This window comes from Sparus aurata, chromosome 11 (assembly GCF_900880675.1).
Source record: "Sparus aurata chromosome 11, fSpaAur1.1, whole genome shotgun sequence".
NCBI classification, from domain to species: Eukaryota; Metazoa; Chordata; class Actinopteri; order Spariformes; family Sparidae; genus Sparus; species Sparus aurata.
This window is the reverse complement of record NC_044197.1, coordinates 4,019,921-4,042,849: the sequence shown is the minus strand read 5'-3', so window position 1 is coordinate 4,042,849 and position 22,929 is coordinate 4,019,921. Positions and strand designations below refer to the sequence as shown.

At 44.0% G+C, this 22,929-nt stretch overlaps 2 protein-coding genes and 1 pseudogene across 2 annotated transcripts; 1 reads left to right on the top strand and 2 right to left on the bottom strand.

Moving 5' to 3' along the window:
* The first annotated feature begins 671 nt into the window (after positions 1–671).
* Positions 672–10,112, top strand: LOC115591516 (mucin-2-like). The gene is made up of 7 exons (XM_030433582.1): positions 672–993; positions 1,120–1,794; positions 2,669–2,861; positions 3,702–4,054; positions 4,574–4,852; positions 6,210–7,781; positions 10,006–10,112. The coding sequence occupies exons 1-7, from the start codon at positions 672–674 to the stop codon at positions 10,110–10,112; spliced, it is 3,501 nt and encodes a 1,166-aa protein (XP_030289442.1).
* Positions 10,113–10,809: 697 nt separating this feature from the next.
* On the bottom strand, positions 10,810–12,843 carry LOC115591515 (interferon-induced protein with tetratricopeptide repeats 1-like; annotated as a pseudogene).
* A 1,698-nt stretch (positions 12,844–14,541) lies between these two features.
* LOC115591514 (integumentary mucin C.1-like) lies at positions 14,542–16,160 on the bottom strand. Its single transcript, XM_030433580.1, has 4 exons — positions 15,538–16,160; positions 15,283–15,347; positions 14,926–15,110; positions 14,542–14,780 (listed from the first exon to the last, which is right to left on the bottom strand). The coding sequence occupies exons 1-4, from the start codon at positions 16,000–16,002 to the stop codon at positions 14,542–14,544; spliced, it is 954 nt and encodes a 317-aa protein (XP_030289440.1). The 5' UTR covers positions 16,003–16,160.
* Positions 16,161–22,929: the final 6,769 nt, after the last annotated feature.

Below are 22,929 nucleotides of genomic sequence, written 5' to 3'. Positions count from 1 at the left end.
ATCTGTATAGTTCTCCTTTAAATAACTCCATCATGGTTCATGTGTTAAAATTATGATTTATTTTATCTACAGTGACGGTAGGCTTGATTTTTCAAGTCACTGGCTGTGCATCTTCAAGCATGTGTGAAGCTGCTGCCGGGCTGCAGAGCCTACCATTCCTTAGTTTGCCACTGACCAGTGACACAACCTGTTGTAGGACCAGTTTGTGTAATACTGACATGTCGACTACAACTACTGCCGTCACAACAACTACTGCCCGAACTACCACAACTGCTGACACCACAACAACTACTGCCCCAACTACCACAACATCTGCCCAAACAACAATAACTACTGACCCCACAACAACTACTGCACCAACAACAACAACAACGACTTCTGCAACAACAACAACCTCTGCCCCCACAACAACAACTACTGCACCAACGACAACAACCTCTGCCCCCACAACAACAACTACTGCCGTCACGACAACAACTACTGCCCAAACAACAACTACTGCACCAACGACGACAACCTCTGCACCCACAACAACTACCACTGTGGTCACGACAACATCTACTGCCCCAACTACCACAACTACTGCTCCAACTACCACAACTACTGCCCCAACAACAACAACTACTGTACCAGCGACAACAACTACTGCCCCCACAACAACTATTGCCATGATGACAACAACCTCTGCCCCAACAACAACAACCTCTGCCCCCACAACAACGACTACTGACCCCACAACAACAGCTACTGCTGCCACGACTACAACTACTGCACCCACGACAACAACTACTGCCCCCACAACAACATCTACTGCCCCAACTAACACAACTACTGCCCCCACAACAACCTCTTCCCCCACAACAACAACTTCTCCTCCCACAACAACAATTACTACCCCCACAACAACTACTACTGGCATCACAACAACATCAACTGCCCCAACTACAACAACTACTGCCCCAACTAAGACAACTACTGACCCCACAACAACAAGTACTGCCCAAACAACAACAACTACAGCACCAACGACAACTACTGCCCCCACAACAATAACTACTGACCCCACAACAACAACCTCTGCTCCGAAAACAACTACTGCTGTCACGACACCATCTACAGCCCCAAATACCATAACTACTGCCATCACAACAACATCTACTGCCCCAACTACCACAACTACTGCTCCCATAAGAACAACTACTGCCCAAACAACAACTACTGCCCCCATAACAACGACTACTGACCCCACAACAACGACTACTGACCCCACAACAACAACTACTGTTGCCACGACAACATCTTCTGCAACAACGACAACAAGTACTGCCCCTACAACAACATCTACTGCCCCAACTACTACAACTGCTGCCCCTACAACGACAACTACTGCCCCCATAACAACAACAACTACGGCCCCCACAACAACAACTACTGCCCGAACAACAACTCCTACTGCACCAACGACAACAACTAATGCCCCCACAACAACAACCTCTGCTCCCACAACAACGACTGACCCCACTACAACAACTACTGCTGCCACGACAACATCTACTGCACCGACTACAACTACTGCCCCCACAACAACTACTGCCCCCACAACAACAACCTCTGCTCCCACAACAACAACTACTGACCCCACAACAACAACTACTGCTGCCACGACAACATCTACTGCACCAATGACTACAACTACTGCCCCCACGACAACAACTACTGCCCCCACAACAACCTCTTCCCCCACAACAACAACCTCTCCTCCCACAACAACAATTACTACCGCCACAACGACAACTACTGACCCCACAACAACATCTACTGCCCCAACTACAACAGCTACTGCCCCAACTACGACAACTACTGGCCCCACAACAACAACCTCTGCTCCCACAACAACTACTGCTGTCACGACACCATCTACAGCCCCAAATACCACAACTACTGCCATCACAACAACATCTACTGCCCCAACTACCACAACTACTGCCCCCATGAGAACAACTACTGCCCAAACAACAACTACTGCCCCCACAACAACGACAACTGACCCCACAACGACTACTGACCCCACAACAACAACTACTGCTGCCACGACAACATCTTCTGCACCAACGACAACAAGTACTGCCCCCACAACAACATCTACTGCCCCAACTACTACAACTACTGCCCCTACAACAACAACTAATGTCCCCATAACAACAACAACTACTACTGCTGCCACGACAACATCTACTGCACCAATGACTACAACTACTGCCCCCACGGCAACACCTACTGCCCCCACAACAACCTCTTCCCCCACAACAACAACTTCTCCTCCCACAACAACAATTACTACACCCCACAACAACAACTACTACTGCCGTCACAACAACATCTACTGCCCCAACTACAACAACTACTGCCCCAAATACGACAACTACTGACCCCACAACAAGTACTGCCCAAACAACAACAACTTCAGCACCAACGACAACTACTGCCCCCACAACAACAACTACTGACCCCACAACAACAACCTCTGCTCCGACAACAACTACTGCTGTCACGACACCATCTACAGTCCCAAATACCACAACTACTGCCCCCATAAGAACAACTACTGCCCACACAACTACTACTGCCCCCACAACAACGACTACTGACCCCACAACGACTACTGACCCCACAACAACAACTACTGCTGCCACGACAACATCTTCTGCACCAACGACAACAAGTACTGCCCCCACAACAACATCTACTGCACCGACTACAACTACTGACACCACAACAACTACTGCCCCCACAACAACAACCTCTGCTCCCACAACAACAACTACTGACCCCACAACAACAACTACTGCTGCCACGACAACATCTACTGCACCAACGACTACAACTACTGCCCCCCACGACAACAACTACTGCCCCCACAACAACCTCTGCTCCCACAACAACAATTACTACCCCCACAACAACTACTACTGCTGTCACTACAACAACTACTGCGCCAACTACGACAACTACTGACCCCACAACAACAAGTACTGCCCAAACAACAACAACTACTGCACCAACGACAACTACTGCCCCCACAACAACAACCTCTGCTCCGACAACAATTACTGCCATCACAACAACATCTACAGCCCCAAATACGACAACTACTGCCATCACAACAACATCTACTGCCCCAACTACCACAACTACTGCCCCCATAAGAACAACTACTGCCCAAACAACAACTACTGCACCAACGACAACAACCTCTGCTCCCTCAACAACTACCACTGCTGTCACGACAACATCTACTGCCCGAAATACCACAACTACTGCCCCAACAACAACAATTACTGCACCAGCGACAACAACTACTGCCCCCACAACAACAACTATTGCCGTGGTGACAACAAGCTCTGCCCCCACAACGACTCCTGACCCCACAACAACTACTGTTGCCACGACAACATCTACTGCATCAACGACAACAAGTACTGCCCCCACAACAACATCTACTGCCCCAACTACTACAACAACTGCCCCTACAACAACAACTACTGCCCCCATACCAACAACAACTATGGCCCCCACAACAACAACTACTGCCCAAACAACAACTCCTACTGCACCAACGACAACAACTAATGCCCCCACAACAACAACTACTCCCCCCACAACAACTACTACTGCCCCCACAACAACAACTCTGCTCCCACAACAACGACTGACCCCACAACAACTACTGCTGCCACGACAACATCTACTGCACCGACTACAACTACTGACACCACAACAACAACTACTGCCCCCACAACAACAACCTCTGCTCCCACAACAACAACTACTGACCCCACAACAACAACTACTGCTGCCACGACAACATCTACTGCACCAACGACTACAACTACTGCCCCCACGACAACAACTACTGCCCCCACAACAACCTCTTCCCCCACAACAACAACCTCTGCTTCCACAACAACAATTACTACCCCCACAACAACTACTACTGCTGTCACTACAACAACTACTGCCCCAACTACGACAACTACTGACCCCACAACAACAAGTACTGCCCAAACAGCAACAACTGCTGCACCAACGACAACTACTGCCCCCACAACAACAACCTCTGCTCCGACAACAATTACTGCCGTCACAACAACATCTACAGCCCCAAATACGACAACTACTGCCATCACAACAACATCTACTGCCCCAACTACCACAACTACTGCCCCCATAAGAACAACTACTGCCCAAACAACAACTACTGCACCAACGACAACAACCTCTGCTCCCACAACAACTACCACTGCTGTCACGACAACATCTACTGCCCGAAATACCACAACTACTGCCCCAACAACAACAATTACTGCACCAGCGACAACAACTACTGCCCCCACAACAACAACTATTGCCGTGGTGACAACAAGCTCTGCCCCCACAACGACTCCTGACCCCACAACAACTACTGTTGCCACGACAACATCTACTGCATCAACGACAACAAGTACTGCCCCCACAACAACAATCTCAGCCCCCACAACAACAACTACTGCCCAAATAACAACAACTACTGTAGCAACAACAACAACTACTGCTGCCACAACAACATCTACTGCACCAACGACAACAAGTACTGCCCCCACAACAACAGCCACTGACCCCACAACAACTACTGCCCAAACAACCTCAACTACTGTAGCAACAACAACAACTACTGCCCCCACAACAACAACTACTGCCCCCACAACAACAACCTCTGCTCCCACAACAACAACTACTGCCCCCACAACAACTATTACTGTCGTCACAACAAATTCTACTGCCCCAACTACGACAACTACTGCCCCCACAACAACAACTACTGCCCCCATAACAACAACAACCCCTGACCCTGTTACTTACATCATATCAGCAAGGTTGTTGATTGAAGTTTTTACAGCTGACTTGTTGTCCAGCTCCAGCCCTCGATTCATAGAACTTTCACAAAGAGTTACTGCTCGTGTGAGTAATTATATCCTTCTGTATTTTTCATTCATTTTGTCAGTACTGAGCATAATTATTTGGACAGAATGTTTTAATTGAAATACAAGATTCTTAATAATCATTAAAAATTATTTCAGTGAAGTTGTTATATTCCTTTTTGAAGCATATTGTGCTTATCAGGCTAATTCAATCTTGATGTCTTTCTGCAGTGTAATCAAATATATCGAGCAAGATTTGGTTTTGCCTTTGACCGGACCATTGTGAGACTGTTCAGGTAAAAACATTTTCTCCTGAATTTAATTTTTACCAGCTGTTGTAAGGAGCTTTATGGTCCTAAAATGTGTGTCTTCTGATGTTAATAGTGTGACATACATTGCAAATGACACCGATAGAAAGTCGTCTTATATCATTGTTTGACATTTGTCTTCTTCTGTTTTATGATACAGGGCTGCTCAAGCTCAACAAACACGAGTGGTTGGAACTGAGGTAGAGCTTTCAGTTGTGTTCAATCAGTCTGTCCCTGCTTCAGCACTCCCACTGAATACTGCTGTTGCTCAAACCTTAGTTGATGCTGCAAATGATTCCAATGCCTTCAATGTGACCTTTGGTGCCTCTTCAGTTCTACTAGTATGTAAGTAAACTGTTTAGCTCTGTATAAGTCTGTTAGACTGGTGCTCAGTGATGTCAGTTTCACAGCAGACAAGGAAATGCTTTTGGATCTGGCTGAAGAACGTTTTTAGTTTTTTAAACCTATTCCTTTAAAAATGCATTCACAGCGGGTCCAGTTCCTGGAACTACTACTGCCGCACCTGAAACAGCTGTTACCACAACTGCTGTTACCACAACTGCTGCAACTACTTCTTCTACACCTGCAACAGCTGCAGCCACAACTGCTGCAACTACTACTGCCGCACCTGAAACAGCTGTTACCACAACTGCTGTTACCACAACTGCTGCAACTACTTCTTCTACACCTGCAACAGCTGCAGCCACAACTGCTGCAGCTACTACTGCCGCACCTGAAACAGCTGTTACCACAACTGCTGCAACGACAAACAGCAACATGTCCTTCCAATCTGTTAATCCATGCATTTATTTAATGCTGCTTTTCTTGGCCCATATCATGCTAATTTAATTCAATTACTCTATATTGCTTTAAAAAACAACAAACAACAACTCCTACTGCACCAACAACAACAACTAATGCCCCCACAACAACAACTACTGCCCCCACAACAACAACTACTGCCCTACCACAACAACCTCTGCTCCCACAACAACGACTGACCCCACAACAACATCTACTGCACCAACGACTACAACTACTGCCCCCACAACAACTACTGCCCCCACAACAACAACCTCTGCTCCCACAACAACAACTACTGACCCCACAACAACAACTACTGCTGCCACGACAACATCTACTGCACCAACGACTACAACTACTGCCCCCACGACAACAACTACTGCCCCCACAACAACATCTACTGCCCCAACTACCACTACTGCCCCCACAACAACTACTGCCCCCACAAAAACCTCTTCCCCCAAAACAACAACCTCTGCTCCCACAACAACAATTACTAGCCCCACAACAACTACTACTGGCGTCACAACAACATCTACTGCCCCAACTACAACAACTACTGTCCCAACTACGACAACTACTGACCCCACAACAACAAGTACTGCCCAAACAACAACAACTACTGCACCAACGACAACTACTGCCCCCACAACAACTACTGACCTCACAACAACAACCTCTGCTCCGACAACAACTACTGCTGTCACAACAACATCTACAGCCCCAAATACCACACCTACTGCCATCACAACAACATCTAATGCCCCAACTACCACAACTACTGCCCCAATAAGAATAACTACTGCCCAAACAACAACTACTGCCCCCACAACAACGACTACTGACCCCACAACAACAACTACTGCTGCCACGACAACATCTACTGCACCAACGACAACAAGTACTGCCCCCACAACAACATCTACTGCCCCAACTACCACAACTACTGCCCCTACAACAACAACCACGGCCCTCACAACAACATCTACTGCCCAAACAAAAACTCCTACTACACCAACGACAACAACCAATGTCTCCACAACAACAACCACTGCCCCCACAACGACAACATCTACTGGCCCAAATAGTACCACTACTGCCCAAACAACTATAACTACTGCCCCAACTGCAACAACTACTGCCCCCAGGACTGGCGTCACAACAACATCTACTGCCCCAACTACAACAACTACTGCCCCAACTACGACAACTACTGACCCCACAACAACAAGTACTGCCCAAACAACAACAACTACTGCACCAACGACAACTACTGCCCCCACAACAACTACTGACCCCACAACAACAACCTCTGCTCCGACAACAACTACTGCTGTCACAACAACATCTACAGCCCCAAATACCACACCTACTGCCATCACAACAACATCTAATGCCCCAACTACCACAACTACTGCCCCAATAAGAACAACTACTGCCCAAACAACAACTACTGCCCCCACAACAACGACTACTGACCCCACAACAACAACTACTGCTGCCACGACAACAACTACTGCCCCCAGGACTACAACTCCTGCCCCAACGACAACAACTACAACAACCTCTTCCCCCACAACAACACCTACTGCCCCAACAACAGCAACCGCTGCCCCAGTGACAATAACTGTTGCCCCAATAACAGAAACTGCTGCCCCAACAGCCACACAATCAGTTACTACTGCCAGTGATGCCAGCAGTATCAGACTGGGTATGATCCATCTGCTCCTTGGACTCCTTATATTTACCCTTTTCTAGAAGAATGCAAAAGCAGAGATGCAGCACCTACCAAGCCACAGATAGGACTGAAATTACTTGTTGGAATTGGCTTCACTGCTTAAAGGAGTAATTTTTAGGATATGGCCAGAGTTTTTGTTAAAACCCACTGATTATATCAGCTCTCAGCCTTTCCACTGAATGTACTTTACTGACCTTCTGGTGTGAGTAGTGTCAGCTTGTGTATCAGGCACTACTATGTTTTTTTCTGAGACTTTGATAATAATTTAACTCCCTCATTATTTGTATGTATTCTGAAATGCACCACACATAGTTCTATTGTCTAGCAACACTAGGCCTGTTGGGTGAGTGTGGGGTTTTATTTTGCATGTAAAAGCAGTGAAGTCAGACAGGATTTTTTCTTTGTTCTTTTCAGGTGAATTCAGCTTTTGTATGTCTGTGGAGTTTTGTCATGTAGGAAGCGTGTTTGTTTGATTTGATCCATGAGTTGCCATTGCCTCGGCCTTCTCCCTTTGTTCTGAGCCCCAGTCTTACAGCCCATAGTTACATGTTACCTGTTAAAAGCATTCTAAACAATCAACAGCAGTGCTTGCCAATCACCACAATCTGTTGCTTCCCTTTCTCACTAGAGATCCACAGGGTTTGTAAAAATACTGTAGAACTACATATAATTTAAAATTTTTTGAGATTATTTCAGTGATACATTTTATGATTGTACTTGCATGCAAAAAAACCTTTTGACAATTCCTAGATCTAAGTGTCAAGAATTATGAGAAGACAGTCAGGGGTTGTGAACTTAGCTAATGTAGCAGAGGACGATGAGCAAGTTTGCTGTGGTGACAGCTGGGTGTATTGGTTGGTTGCCAACCATCCCTTATAAAGGCTCTGGCAGGTAAATGTTTGTACCAAAATACTCATGTAATAAAAAGCTATACTGATAGTCTCTAACGTATTTTGGTATAATCTATTTCCATAGTTATTTAAGCTTTTCTCCTCTGCTGTCAGTGTCTGTGGAGTCAGACACTCATGGTGCATTCAGCTGCATGCCGCGAATTCAAAAATCTGCATCGCTTTGAACGGCAGAGTGCATGAGTGCCGACAGGGACGGCATGGTGCACTTAAGTGCACCACACAAACTGATGCTTATGTTAATTTGTTTGTTACCTTCTTGCATTTGAATATAAAGCCTGCAGTAGCTACATCTGTTATTACTTTCTTGCTCTTTCACAAGAACACTTTAAAGAACAAGATGCTATTTTTATTTTTTAAATTTTATTTAGCCTTTATTTAACCAGGAAAAAAGACTCATTGAAATTAAAAATCTCTATTACAAGAGTGCCCAAGACAGGCAGCAGCATAATCATTCATACACACAAACACAAGGAAGACATAAACATTAAAGACACTTAGCATCCAAAACAGCAACATTTGAAGGTCAGCTACTGTAATAACAGCCTCAGGCAAAACATCTACAACCAGATGTTTCTGCCTCCAGGTCATCCAATTTCACCTTAAAAGAGTTCAACGAGACCAACTCATTATGTTTCAAAGTTTTTTGTAGCATGTTCCAGGCAGAGGGAGCAGCAAACCTAAATGCTTTCTTTCCCAGTTCAGTTCTGACTTTTGGGACAGACAGCAAGAACAAATCCTGAGACCGAAGATTGTTAGTCCCAGCATTACTTTGGTTAATGTAGGACAAAAGGTAAAACGGACGAAAACCTAAGATTGCCTTGTAAATGAGAATATGCAGGTGTCTCAGTCTGCATATTGATAAAGTATTTCAAAGTTGTTTTACAGCAGCTTTTTTTATTCATTAATTACCAAAGAGTGAGAGGCCCTTCATCTTGTTGCCACATAATGAATTATAGGGAGGGGTTGTAGAGTGAGAAAATACCTCCCTGTATTTTGCTCTGTCCAAGTCACTCAGAGCCCAACCATTAAAATACTTTAATACTAATATATAGTGGGTGAATACTGCATGCTGCTTTGTGCAATATGTACATGACTTCTCCTGCCAGTCCAGCAATGAGAAGCAGTGCCCTTGACTTTGAGGACCTGATTGTCCAAGATGATGTCTGTGAATTCTGTTTGGACTCATGTCTACTCTTAAACAAAAGAACTTGAGGTCCACATTAATCAATAGGTCACATAAAAAGATCTTCATGAGCCTTGGTTCCCAGCGCTCTGTCGGGGTTCAGGCCTCAAAGAACAACTTGCTGAAGTGTCCTGCCACGAAGCTGAGGACTTTCAGAGGCACAACTGGGAGGGAGTGCTGGACAAGGTGAAAGCCAAATTGTCTAAATAGAAATGGTTGCTCCCCCTGCTGTCCTACAGTGGAAGATCTCTGATAATCAATAACTGCATTGCCTCGTCTCTGCGGCACAGACTCGTTGTTTTAGTGCCACCGCCAGGACTTGTGAAAGAGGTGCAGGTTCCTCACGATCTTTCTTGATTTGGTTTCTGGCTTGTTTTGCAAGTAATTTCAATTTTAGATGTTGAACCACTTTGGTTTAAATCAGTTTTTCTTTCAAGGTAATATGTTCCTGTATAAAAAGTTACCAAATTAAACTTTATTTCAAACAAACTAATTAGAAAATGATTTTGAAATCTCAGACATATAAAATACAGCCTCATCAGACTCTCGAATCTTTTAAGTTTAATGTTGGCGGCAAACAAAAGTGCACGTAATGTTTATTTATTAGCGTTCATATTTTTCACTGCTGGGACACATTAACAAACATTCTGTGAATACAATCAGTTGCATATGGTGATAATATTCAGATTATAAAACTTATCTTAACATGATCAATGAGATAGTTTCATTCATCAATACTCCAAGGATTACAGCAAAGCAAGTTTCATACAGAGATATTATAATACAGTCCAAAAGAAAAACAAAGCAACCCAACAGGGGAGTATGAGCTGATCAATATCTATGTGAATGAACCAGGTGGATGTGGATTAACCGGCAAACTAGCAAACTGCACATTCAAAAGCAAAAATCCTGCTTTGTTTCTCCAACTATTTCTGTGATTTCTTTTGTGTTTGTAACTGTGAAGACATTCAGCCACACCTGGGAAACTAAATCTGATCACGCCAGGAGGCCAAAGTGAAATTACACGTCTTTATTTAATATTTGGACAAAAACTTGGTGGTCTGCTGTAATTATTCACGGTGACTGAAGTTAAACCTTAATTTCTATAATGCTGTGATCAGTGGCTCACTTCTATTTCAATTTTATTTTGCTCAAGTTTTTTTTCAAATGTGTATGTCATCGAACTTTTATGTGCAGATTTCTTTGAGTGATGCAACACCTACATTTCTGGCTCTTGCAGGTTTTCCAGAAACTCCTCTACTTCTCTACTCAGCCTCCTTCTGTCTCTAATCTTCTCCAGATTTGTGATGCTTTTCTGACAAAAGCGGGATTGTATCAGTATCTCTGCTGCCCTCATGTGATATTGTACTGACCTGCGTCTATCCTTCTGTACGAAGTACAGATAGATTGCAAACTTGCTATAAACCAGCTGTTTGTCTGCAGGATCCAGATCACTCTCCAGCAGCTCCTGGTAAATCTGCTCAGCTTTAGCCTGGCTGTGATTTGACTTTGTGTGTATGTTTGCGAGGTCTATTCTCTTCACAAGAGAAGACTGCGTGTAAAGAGGAATCACCTCCTCATGGAGACTGATTGCCCTGTCTATTGTGTTTTGTTTTGGATAACTGCCCCTGGAAGTAATGATCCATTTGTATAAGAGTGCAACACAGCTCTTCAGAAAACGCACATCTGGATGACGTCTCAGAACCTCCTCTGCCAAATCAATGGCCTCATCAACAGATACATATTCAAAGTAAGCCCATAGCAAAGGCTTCATACCGCTGTGGCTGCTGACTGGATTCCTCAGAATCTTCTGAGCTAACTCTCGAGCTTCATCTTCAACTCTTTCTTTCTTCATTGCACATTCCTGAAGGTAGTGAGCAGCGAGGTACAAGTTCTATAGATCTGGATCGTAATTTTGCTCCACCATGTCCGGCTGCATCCTGATGGCTCTCTGGAAGTAATCTGCAGCCAGCTGCTTCTTGTCTTTGCTAAACTTCATCAGGGTCCAGGCTTTCTCAGCGTAGATCTCTGGATGGAGCTCGTCCTGGGATGGAGATGGGTATTTATTCATCAGGGTGTTGACCTTTGACAGGTAAGCCTGACTCTCTGCTTGTTCTCCCAGGTGGTGGTGCAGCCAAGCCAGGTTCCCGTAGTTCACCACTAACCAGGGACCCTCATCTGAGTCTGCTCTTCTTGTCTGGCAAAAGGCCTCTGCAGCCTTGCTGAACAAACTCTGGGCATCTTCGGTGAACCCCAGCTTGTATTGAACGTACTCCCGCAGGTTGTCTTAGCTACTGCTAAGGTGAGTTGTTCAAAAACGTTCTTTTTAGTAAACTCTGTGTACACAAACAATGTTTTCAATGCTCCTGTTCATGTGTAGAGACCCTGGTGATACTAGGAGCAAAGTTTTATGTTGTGTTGAGCCTTCTTAGTGTTTTAAAAATAGAGATTTTGATGCCGATGTAGCTGGAACACGCTCACTCTTTCTCACAGCGGGGCACTGTCTCTGTGGTGCACTGGCTGATGGGCAGGCGCACCTCTATATAGCAGGTGGTTTCACCTGGCGTGCCCTCTCCTTTTGCTGTTCCGCTCGTCCTCGGTGGTGGTTGTGGCCCGGTGTGGCGGAGTGGATGTCACCGTGGTGAAGCTCAGGTGGTGTGGCTCTACTGGCGTTGGAGCGTCCTTGGCATCTCCGCCACAGACGCACGTTATCTCCACAGACGCACGTTATCTCTGCAGTGCACAGGTAAGGCGGAGTAAAGCGCACCACTGCTTCTTCTCCCCACTCACGTGTCGATTATGTGAATGTGACACAGTTGTCTCCGCTGCAGTGTGACTGACCGCTGGCGCCATGGGGCTGGGTTGTCCCACTGGAAGCCCTTCTGGGTGTCGTTGTGTTCTCCACGTGGTAAGTCAGCGTTGTCCGATCCTCCCTTTCCATTCTGTTGTTCCGCCTCCAGCTGATTGCTATTGTTGTTCTGTGTTTTGCCTTAGAATATTTATTCTGACTCTCCATGATGCTATGCCGGTGTATTTGTTTGTGTTTGTGTATCTCATATTGTGAATGGGACTTCTTTGTATTAATTTAGTTAACTTGGTTTAAAACCATTTACTTTATTTGTTTTTTGTTTTCTTATTATTCAATTAATGTATATTGCTTGTTGGTTTTTGTGTGTTTTAAATTGGCTGTGCTAGACTGTGAGGCCTTTGTATATTTTCTTTTTCTTTGTGGACAGGTGCTGTGGGCCCCTGATGGCGACCCAATCCCTGGTGGTGGGCCTTTTCCTTCACAAATGTGTGTGTGTGTGTGGTGTCATGGGTGCTTTTGTTAATTATCCATCCCTTGATTTGAGGTAGCCGAGGTAGCCCCAGCCCTGTTCACCCCTTCACTTTGTCCACAGTCTAGCAGCACTTGAGTCAGCCAATGGTGTTGATGATGATGTTGTGATGTATTTAACCAATTGTGAAATAAAATGGAGTTGATATTTTTCTGAAAACGTCTCTTGCCCGTGATATTTTTGGACTGAACGACCTGTAACAAAGGTACTTAAATATTTCCTTTAAGCAATTAACTATCTCCTGGGGCGAAACTCCCCAGGTGGCGTTGTTGGTGACACCTTTTTCTACCGACCACTTGCCACACCAACAGAGAATTTGCCCTGTGCACTCCCATTGAAAATGAGCTTGACCGAAAAACGAAAATAGGGCAAATCTTAAAAGTCCCTCTTTCGTTATTATACTTTTACACAAACGTTTGACTCATATACATTCACAAAAAAAGCCTAGGTTGCATTTTGGTGAGTTTCATAGTTTGTGATTAAACAGATCAATATTTTTTACAGATAACGAGAGACACAATTTCGTGGACTTCATTAGAAAAACATGTAAAGATTAATTTCAAGTTATAGCCTTCATGTCATTGAGGTGGCTGTTTTTTTGTGTCACAGTAAAAGTACAATGAACAGAGTACAGGGTTTCTGTGGAGTTCATTCAATTACATTTAAACTTGTTGAAAACCTTTTAAATAACCCATAACTTACCAAACTCTTTATACAACAATACTACTATACATACATGTATATATATATGTATATATATATATATATATATATATATATATATATATATATATATATATACATACACATATATACACATATATATATATATATATATATAATGTCATAAATACATACATACATACATACCGGCCTAAAAATGTGAAGGTTCCCCTTGTGCAGCCAAAGAAACTCTGACCTGTCGAGACATGGACCAGACCTGCTCAGCACGTCTTCCAGATGCTCCATCAGATCTGGGGAATTTGGAGACCCAGTCAACACCTTGGGCCCTTTATTGTGTTCCTTGAACAGTGTTTATGTGTATCAGGGCACATTTTCCTGCCAAGTACACCCCCTCATCACAACAACACTACCTGCCGTCAGGTAGTGTTGTTGTGATGAGGGGGTGTACTTGGTCCACAACAGTGTTTGGAAAGGTGGTGCGTGTCAAGTGGTATTCACATGAATGCCAGCACCCAAGGTTTCCCAGCAGAACATTGCATTGTAATGAGATGATCAATGTTATTCACGCCACCCGTCAGTGGTTTTAATGTTTTTCAAAGCAATATAGAGTAATTGAATTAAATTAGCATGATATGGACCAAGAAAAGCAGCATTAAATAAATGCATGGATTAACAGATCGGAAGGACATGTTGCTGTTTGTCGTTGCAGCAGTTGTGGTTACTGCTGTTTCAGGTGCGGCAGTAGTAGTTGCAGCAGTTGTGGCTGCAGCTGTTGCAGGTGTAGAAGAGGTAGTTGCAGCAGTTGTGGTAACAGCTGTTTCAGGTGTGGCAGTAGTAGTTCCAGGAACTGGACCCGCTGTGAACACATTTTTAAAGAAATAGGTTTAAAAAACTAAAAACATTATTGTGCCAGATCCAAAAGCATTTCCTTGTCTGCTGTGAAACTGACATCACTGAGCACCAGTCTAACAGACTTATACAGAGCTAAACAGTTTACTTACATATTAGTAGAACTGAAGAGGCACCAAAGGTCACATTGAAGGCATTGGAATCATTTGCAGCATCAACTAAGGTTTGAGCAACAGCAGTATTCAGTGGGAGTGCTGAAGCAGGGATAGACTGATTGAACACAACTGAAAGCTCTACTTCAGTTCCAACCACTCGTGTTTGTTGAGCTTGAGCAGCCCTGTATCATAAAACAGAAGAAGACGAATGTCAAATAATGATATAAGACGACTTTCTATCGGTGTCATTTGCAATGTATGTTACACTATTAACATCCGACGACACATATTTTAGGACCATAAAACTGCTTACAACAGCTGGTAAAAATTAAATTCAGGAGAAAATGTTTTTACCTGAACTGTCTCACAATGCACCGGTCAAAGTCAGAACCAAATCTTGCTCGATATATTTGATTACACTGCAGAAAGACATCAAGATTGAATTAGCCTGATAAGCACATTATGCTTCAAAAGGAATCTAACAACTTCACTGAAATAATTTTTACTGATTATTAAGTATCTTGTATTTCAACTAAAACATTCTGTCCAAATAATTATGCTCAGTACTGACAAAATGAATGAAAAATGCAAAAGGATATAATTACTCACACGAGCTGTAACTCTTTGTGAAAGTTCTATGAATCGAGGGCTGGAGGTGGAGAGCAAGTCATCTGTAAAAACTTCATTCAACAAGCGTGCTGATATGATGTAAGTAACAGGGTCAGGGGTTGTTGTTGTTGTTGGGGCAGTAGTTGTTGTCATGGGGGCAGTAGTTGTTGTAGTTGGGGCAGTAGATGTAGTCGTTGAAGCAGCAGTTGTTGTCGCAGGGGCAGTAGTTGTAGTCGTTGGGGCAGTTGTTGTAGTTCGGGCAATAGTTGTCATTGTGGGGGCAGTAGTTGTTGTCGTGGGGGCTATTGCTGTAGTCGTTTGGGCAATAGCTATTGTCCTTTGGGCAGTAGTAGTTGTCTTGGGGGCAGTAGTTGTTGTAGTTGGGGCAGTAGTTGTAGTTGTGGGGGCAGTAGTTGTTGTCGTGGGGGCAGTAATTTTAGTCGTTTGGGCAATAGCTGTTGTCATTTGGGCAGTAGTTGTAGTTGTGGGGGCAGTAGTTGTTGTCGTGGGGGCAGTAGTTGTTGTAGTTGGGGCAGCAGTCGTTGTAGTTGGGGCAGAAGCTGTAGTTGTGGGGGAAGTAGTTGTTGTTGTGGGGGCAGTAATTTTAGTCGTTGGGGCAGCAGTTGTTGTCGCAGGGGCAGTAGTTGTAGTCGTTGGGCCAGTAATTGATGTAGTTGGGGCAGTAGTTGTTGTCGTTGGGGCAGTAGTTGTCGCAGGGGCAGTAGTTGTAATCGCGGGGGCAGTAGTTGTAGTCGTTGGGGCAGTAATTGTTGTAGTTGGGGCAGTAATTGTTGTCGTGGGGGCAGTAGTTGTTGTGCTGGGGGCAGTAGTTATAGTCGTTGGGGCAGTAGTTGTTGTCATTGAGGCAGTAGTTGTAGTCATGGGGGCAGTAGTTGTAGTCGTTAGGGCAGTAGTTGTTGTCCTTTGGGCAGTAGTAGTTGTCTTGGGGGCAGTAGTTGTTGTAGTTGGGGCAGCAGTCGTTGTAGTTGGGACAGTAGTTGTAGTTGTGGGGGCAGTAGTTGTTGTCGTGGGGGCAGTAATTTTAGTCGTTGGGGCAGCAGTTGTTGTCGCAGGGGCAGTAGTTGTAGTCGTTGGGCCAGTAATTGATGTAGTTGGGGCAGTAGTTGTTGTCGTTGGGGCAGCAGTTGTCGCAGGGGCAGTAGTTGTAATCGCGGGGGCAGTAGTTGTAGTCGTTGGGGCAGTAATTGTTGTAGTTGGGGCAGTAGTTGTTGTCCTGGGGGCAGTAGTTATAGTCATTGGGGCAGTAGTTGTTGTCATTGAGGCAATAGTTGTAGTCATGGGGGCAGTAGTTGTAGTCGTTAGGGCAGTAGTTGTTGTCCTTTGGGCAGTAGTAGTTGTCTTGGGGGCAGTAGTTGTTGTAGTTGGGGCAGCAGTCGTTGTAGTTGGGGCAGTAGTTGTAGTTGTGGGGGCAGTAGTTGTTGTCGTGGGGGCAGTAATTTTAGTCGTTGGGGCAGCAGTTGTTGTCGCAGGGGCAGTAGTTGTAGTCGTTGGGGCAGTAATTGTTGTAGTTGGAGCAGTAATTGTTGTCGTGGGGGCAGTAGTTGTTGTCCTGGGGGCAGTAGTTATAGTCATTGGGGCAGTCGTTGTTGTCATTGGGGCAGTAGTTGTAGTCATGGCGGCAGTAGTTGTAGTCGTTAGGGCAGTAGTTGTTGTTGTAAGGGCAGTAGCTGTTGTTGTGGGTGCAGTAGTTGTTGTTGTGGGGGCGGAGGTTGTAGTCGTTTGGGCAGTAGTTGTTGTTGTAAGGGCAGTAGCTGTTGTTGTGGGGGCAGAGGTTGTAGTCCTTTGGGCAGTAGTTGTTGTAGTTGGGGTAGCAGTCGTGGGGGCAGTAGATATAGTCGCGGGGGCAGTAGTTGTTGTCACAGGGGCAGTAATTGATGCCGTGGGGGCAGTAGTTGTAGCGGTGGCATTAGTTGTTGTTGTGGGGGCAGTAGTAGCTGTCTTGGGGGCAGTAGTTGTTGTAGTTGGGGCAGCAGTAGTAGTCATTGGGGCAGTAGTTGCTGTAGTTGGGGCAGTAGTTGTAGTTGTGCGGGCAGTAGTTGTTGTTGTGGGGGCTATTATTGCAGTCGTTTGGGCAATAGCTGTTGTCGTTTGGGCTGTAGTAGTTGTCTTGGGGGCAGTAGTTGTTGTAGTTGGGGCAGTAGATGTAGTCGTTGGGGCAGCAGTCATTGTAGTTGGAGCAGTAGTTGTAGTTGTGGGGGCAGTAGTTGTTGTCATGGGGGCAGTAATTTTAGTCGTTTGGGCAATAGCTGTTGTCGTTGGGGCAGTAATTGTTGTAGTTGGGGCAGTAGTTGTAGTCGTTAGAGAAGTAGTTGTTGTCGCAGGGGCAGTAGTTGTTGTCACGTCGGCAGCAGTTGTTGTAGTTGGGGCAGCAGTCGCTGTCTCGGGGGCAGTAGTTGTAGTCGTTGGGGCAGTAGGTGTTGTCGTGGGGGCAGTAGTTGTAGTTTTTAGGGCAGTAGTTGTTGTTGCACCGGCAGTGGTTGTTGTCATGTGGGCAGCAGTCGTTGTCGCAGGGGCAGTAGTTGTTGTAATGTGGGCAGTAGTTGTTGTAGTTGGGGCAGCAGTCGCTGTCGCAGGGGCAGTAGTTGTTGTAATGTGGGCAGTAGTTGTTGTAGTTGGGGCAGCAGTCGCTGTCGCAGGGCAGTAGTTGTTGTAATGTGGGCAGTAGTTGTTGTAGTTGGGGCAGCAGTCGCTGTCGCAGGGGCAGTAGTTGTAGTTGTGGGGACAGTTGTTGTTATAGTTGGGGCAGCAGTCGTTGTCACAGAGGCAGTAGTTGTAGTCGCGGGGGCAGTAGTTGTTGTTGTTGTCGTATAGCAGTCCGGCCCGCTGGAGAATGTAATTGAATTTGTCAGGAAAGGTACGACACGCAGGCTGGCAGAAGCTGTACATGTGCTTGAAGATGCACAGCCAGAACGTAGAGTATCGGAGCCATCTACAAAATAATAAAAACAATTACAGTTTTAACACATGAACCATGATGGTCTTTCTTAATGATGTCAGGAAGAACTATTCAAATTCTTGATTTGTTTGAAATAAGCAACACCATGATGTCCAAATACTATTACAAACGAAGGCCTTCCATGAAAAAAAAACTTTCAGTAGTTGTGCAACTAACCTACAACTATAACTGGCCCCAGGCCATTTCTGCCTTCCCGTCTCTATCCAGCCCTTGACATAATGTTATCTGGGCTGCAAAATTATTTTCAAGGTTTCACACCAATCACACCAAAACTACAAAACACACTTTCATATACAATTGAAATAAATGAAAATGTATCTTAAAAAATATTCATGTGAAGGAAAATAAACAATGTGAAAAGTCACTGTTGTCGACGAGAAGAAAGCCGGCTCAGAGTGGAACTTGTTTCTCTTTGAAAACCAAACATATACGTATATCTTTTCTTTCCAAAACGAAAAGAAAAGTGGATGATGAAATTACACAGTTTCAAGATAGGTGGATATTATTGTATGAAGTTCCTTGGAAATGCTACCTGCCTCAAGCAAAAACTTGCTGTTCTAAAAGAACACAATCTGAAGCATCATTAAAAAACATGGAGAACAATATGAGAAGTCCCAGTGGCATGAGAGGAAAAAAGGAGCCACGCAGCTACATAGAGGACTCGTCTCAACGTCTTTTCCATAAAGCGAAGAAGGACTCTGAAGCTGCAGTTGAAGCAAGTTGTGTCTTGAGTGAATTAATCGCCAAAGCCATTCACTGAAGTGCCGTTTCTGTACTATTGCATGTTGCAAGGGGCTGATTTTCTATGTCCAGAATAGAAGAGCTTGTTCCACAATATCTCTATATCAGCAAACAGTGTCAGAACAGATGAACGAGTTATCAAGTGACTTCTGTGAACAGTTACAGGCCTGAAGATTGTTTCATCAGGGACATTAATGAAAAGTTCGAGGTGACAGAAGAGTTGTTGTGTTTGTGAGCTCAAAAGTAAATTCATTCACGTATTTAGTAGCACTGCGCACTCTAGAATCTTTGCTCCACAAGTAGTCTGGTCACTTATCATGTAGGGGTGTAACCAGTAGGCGATTTGAGGGGGATGCCGTCCCCCTTGTTAGCCAAATTACCAAAAAGCATCCCCCTTGTTAACCTGGCATCACTCTCCATCCCCTAGTAGCAGATCGTGTTACAAATCACAGGTGGTCACAATCAGCTCCAGCGCACAGTGAAGTCAAGCCGGCACAGGTGCTTTGTGATCCGGCTACCTGGTCTGTTATTTTTTTACGGAAGCCACAACAAGCTACACAGAGCAGATCGCGCCGGCAGGAAGTCAGACAGGAACGGCATAGAACATCCGCTAAATCTTCAAAATAAAACACCCTGTGCAGACTTCCAATTGAATAAAAACGAAAAATTACCAGATCCACAAAAGTTTCCTATTTATGTTCTAAACCTAAAATATTACTTTTTGTGAGTGTTTTTAGTGGGTCTGTTCAGAACATGGTGGCTATGTTATGTTGGCAATTGTCATTTTTGTGCTGGTTTATAGTTTAACCATTAGCGAGGTAGCTGTTACATTTCCTGACACCAGTTGTTTTATCACCCGTCAAAGCGCACTCTGCTGGACAAACTGTGTCATTACACCAATTTTAAATTACCCCAAGCATGTCTTCTCCATTATGGTTTTTAAATATAAATAATATCGGTGCACATTAGACAATATATACGCCAATGCAAATATATCTGTGATAGGCTAATATCAGCTGATGAAATCAGCCTACCCATAAATCGGTCATGCTCTACCATTTTGCACAATGTTCAATGTGTGTCCTTCAAGGAATTTAGATGATAAAAAATTCCAAGGGGTCATGTAACATAAAATGACCCTGCTTGTAGTGTATTGTGAGAAACATGAGAAAACCCTGCCTGAATAAACTCAGTCCACTGCATACAATTTATAGGTGTATTTACTCATTACTTTAATACAGTTATAAAAAGACAAGTGTAGTAGGGAGAGAAGGAAGACAACTGGATAAAATGGAATTGTAGAATTAGAAATGTCACAGTTATGGTTAAGGCGTCCTGCAACCATGTCCTTTGGGAGGTGTACATAGGTGTGTCAGGGCATCACTTACTGGGTGTAACCGTTCTGAACCGAAACCGAAAACCTTAATTCAAGGGACTAAGGTTCAGAAACTCATTCTATCTTCCCAAACCTCGGTTCATCCCCACCCCGCCCCTACAGCACACGGATCCCCCGGCCACATTCCGGTCAGCCGTGTGGAGACATTTTGGTTTTCCAGTTCATATTAAGGAGGATGACAGTCGCGTCATTATCAAAACGCATGTAATTTTTCATCTGTGTTTATGGAAGTTGTTGTGGGAGGGGCCGCAGTAAGGTAGATAGCTGGCGCTGTGAGGCCGAGGAGTTCCCGTGATAATCACATGATCACTTGCAGTTATAGGTATGTGTCATAAAAACAACAGCAGGAAGTGTTCCCAACGGAAGGATTACTGGAATTGCTTGTGTTTGTCTCTTTTTTGAGATTTGTGTGCTGGTGTCAACACAGAATGTTTTATTTTGAAATGTATCTGGATGTCATATTGTTATTTTGGTGCTTGACTTCCAGTCTACCATCTGTCGGAAATGCTACAGGCAGTTGTATCAGAGTGGAAGATTGACAGACCAAACGTCACCATTCCGGTGATAACGGACAACGCCAAAAAAAATGTAGACTGGTCTTAAGAGAAGTGCTTTTTGTTTATTTGTGTTACACCTCAGACTGGTGTAAGAAGTTTTTCATTTTTATTTTTTTTTATCTAGACAATGTAGACTGGTCTTCAGACAAATGTTTATTTTTTGTATTCCTGGATAGTTGAGAGATTAATAGAAGTGTTTTTAAAAATGTTTTTTTTTTTTATTGTGGACTGGTCTAAATTGAAGTGTTATACTTGGTTAAGTTAATATAACTTAAGCAATGTTCATGTTCTTGATATTGCAATGCAACAATCCTTTAATAAAATCCAGACATTTTTTCTTGAAGTTTTCCAAAAGGTTTTTCAGTATGTTTTTAAAAAATGAGGTTTGAACCGAACTGTGAGTCAAAAACCAAAGTCTGAACCGAATCGTGGGTTTGGTGAACCGCTATCTGAAAGTAGTCCGGTCACTTATCACCCCAGCTATTCGGTCATTAAGCGATTTCAGCTGATCTGTAGCCTACTTCATATAGGAAAAAAATGTACTCCTAGGCCACTAGTATGGATGAGTTCTACATTAACTTTGATATTTTTGAAAAATACAGTGATTTCAACTCTTGGCAAAAGGCTGAGTTGTCGTCACTGGTCAAGAAAAGAAAAAGAGAGGAAAGCAGCGGAGAGGGAGAAGCGAAATGGTGTCGGTTTGCCATACTATATTTCTCTGCTGAAAAACACTTTGAATGATAACAAATAAATTGTAAAAAGACACACTGTGTGAAGTTTTTTTCAATGTTGGGAAGTATGGGGGTTAGGGTTAAGAGCCCTAGCTGGGAACCTGTTATTTTTTATCTTTGCCACAAATGATCGCATTTTTCACTACCTGAACATTCCCCAAAACTCACCAAACTTGGAATATAAGTCACACCTGGCGAAAAATGGTATAACTGAATTTCCACCACTGGGTGACGCTATAATCAACAAAAGTGCATTTTGGCTTATAACTCACATATGCTTTGTTGCACATTCAAAAACCTTATATCTACACGATCACTGAATTGTGCTGAATCCGTGATATAGGCCACGCCCATTTCCATGAGATGTCGTAAACTTCTATTTCGAACTCCTCCCAGGCAATTTCACCTATTTGCACAAAACTTGGCACACAGCATCTGTGGACCATCCTGACAAAAAGTTATTAAAAGAATTTTGATATTCCTAAGAATACTCAAGTTATTAAATAACAACTTCCTGCAGATTTGGTTAAAAACAGGAAGTGTTACATATCTCCACATTGGTGTGTCCAAATGACATGAAACTCAGGTGACAACTCCCCTATGAGCCCCTGAGGCTCTGGGAAAAATTGCAGGCCATCACCACAAAGTGGCGTTCTTTATATTGAAGTAATTTATATCTCGACATCGGATGATCAGATTAACACAACACTTGGGACACTTACTGCCAGTGCCTTCCTGAGGATAGCTGACGAAAGGGATACCAATCCGCCACGAGGTGATGGTCTGGTGGAGGTCTAATTAATTATTTGACACTGTGCCCAAACCATAGCACTTATGTCAATGAAAATGAATGATAATTGTGTTCCATGGCCCGATGAAGGTTTGTGCTGGTTGATTTTCTAGAGTTCACATGTAGTGACTTCTTCCAAAAACTCTCAGGCAGCAACATTTATTTAGACAATCTGTGTTGTACTGTATCTTAAAGACTCA

Coding starts and splice junctions, on each gene's coding strand:
- LOC115591516 (XM_030433582.1), top strand. CDS start 672: ATGACAACAACCTCTGCCCCAACAACAACAACCTCTGCCCCCACAACA. Junction 1,795..2,668: donor TACTACCGCCACAACGACAA/CTACTGACCCCA, acceptor CGACTACTGACC/CCACAACAACAACTACTGCT. Junction 2,862..3,701: donor ACTACTGCTGCCACGACAAC/ATCTACTGCACC, acceptor CTCTGCTCCCAC/AACAACGACTGACCCCACAA.
- LOC115591514 (XM_030433580.1), bottom strand. CDS start 16,002: ATGACAACAGCTATTGCCCAAACGACTAAAATTACTGCCCCCACGACA. Junction 15,348..15,537: donor CACAAAGAGTTACAGCTCGT/GTGAGTAATTAT, acceptor GTCTTTCTGCAG/TGTAATCAAATATATCGAGC. Junction 15,111..15,282: donor TGCATTGTGAGACAGTTCAG/GTAAAAACATTT, acceptor TTTATGATACAG/GGCTGCTCAAGCTCAACAAA.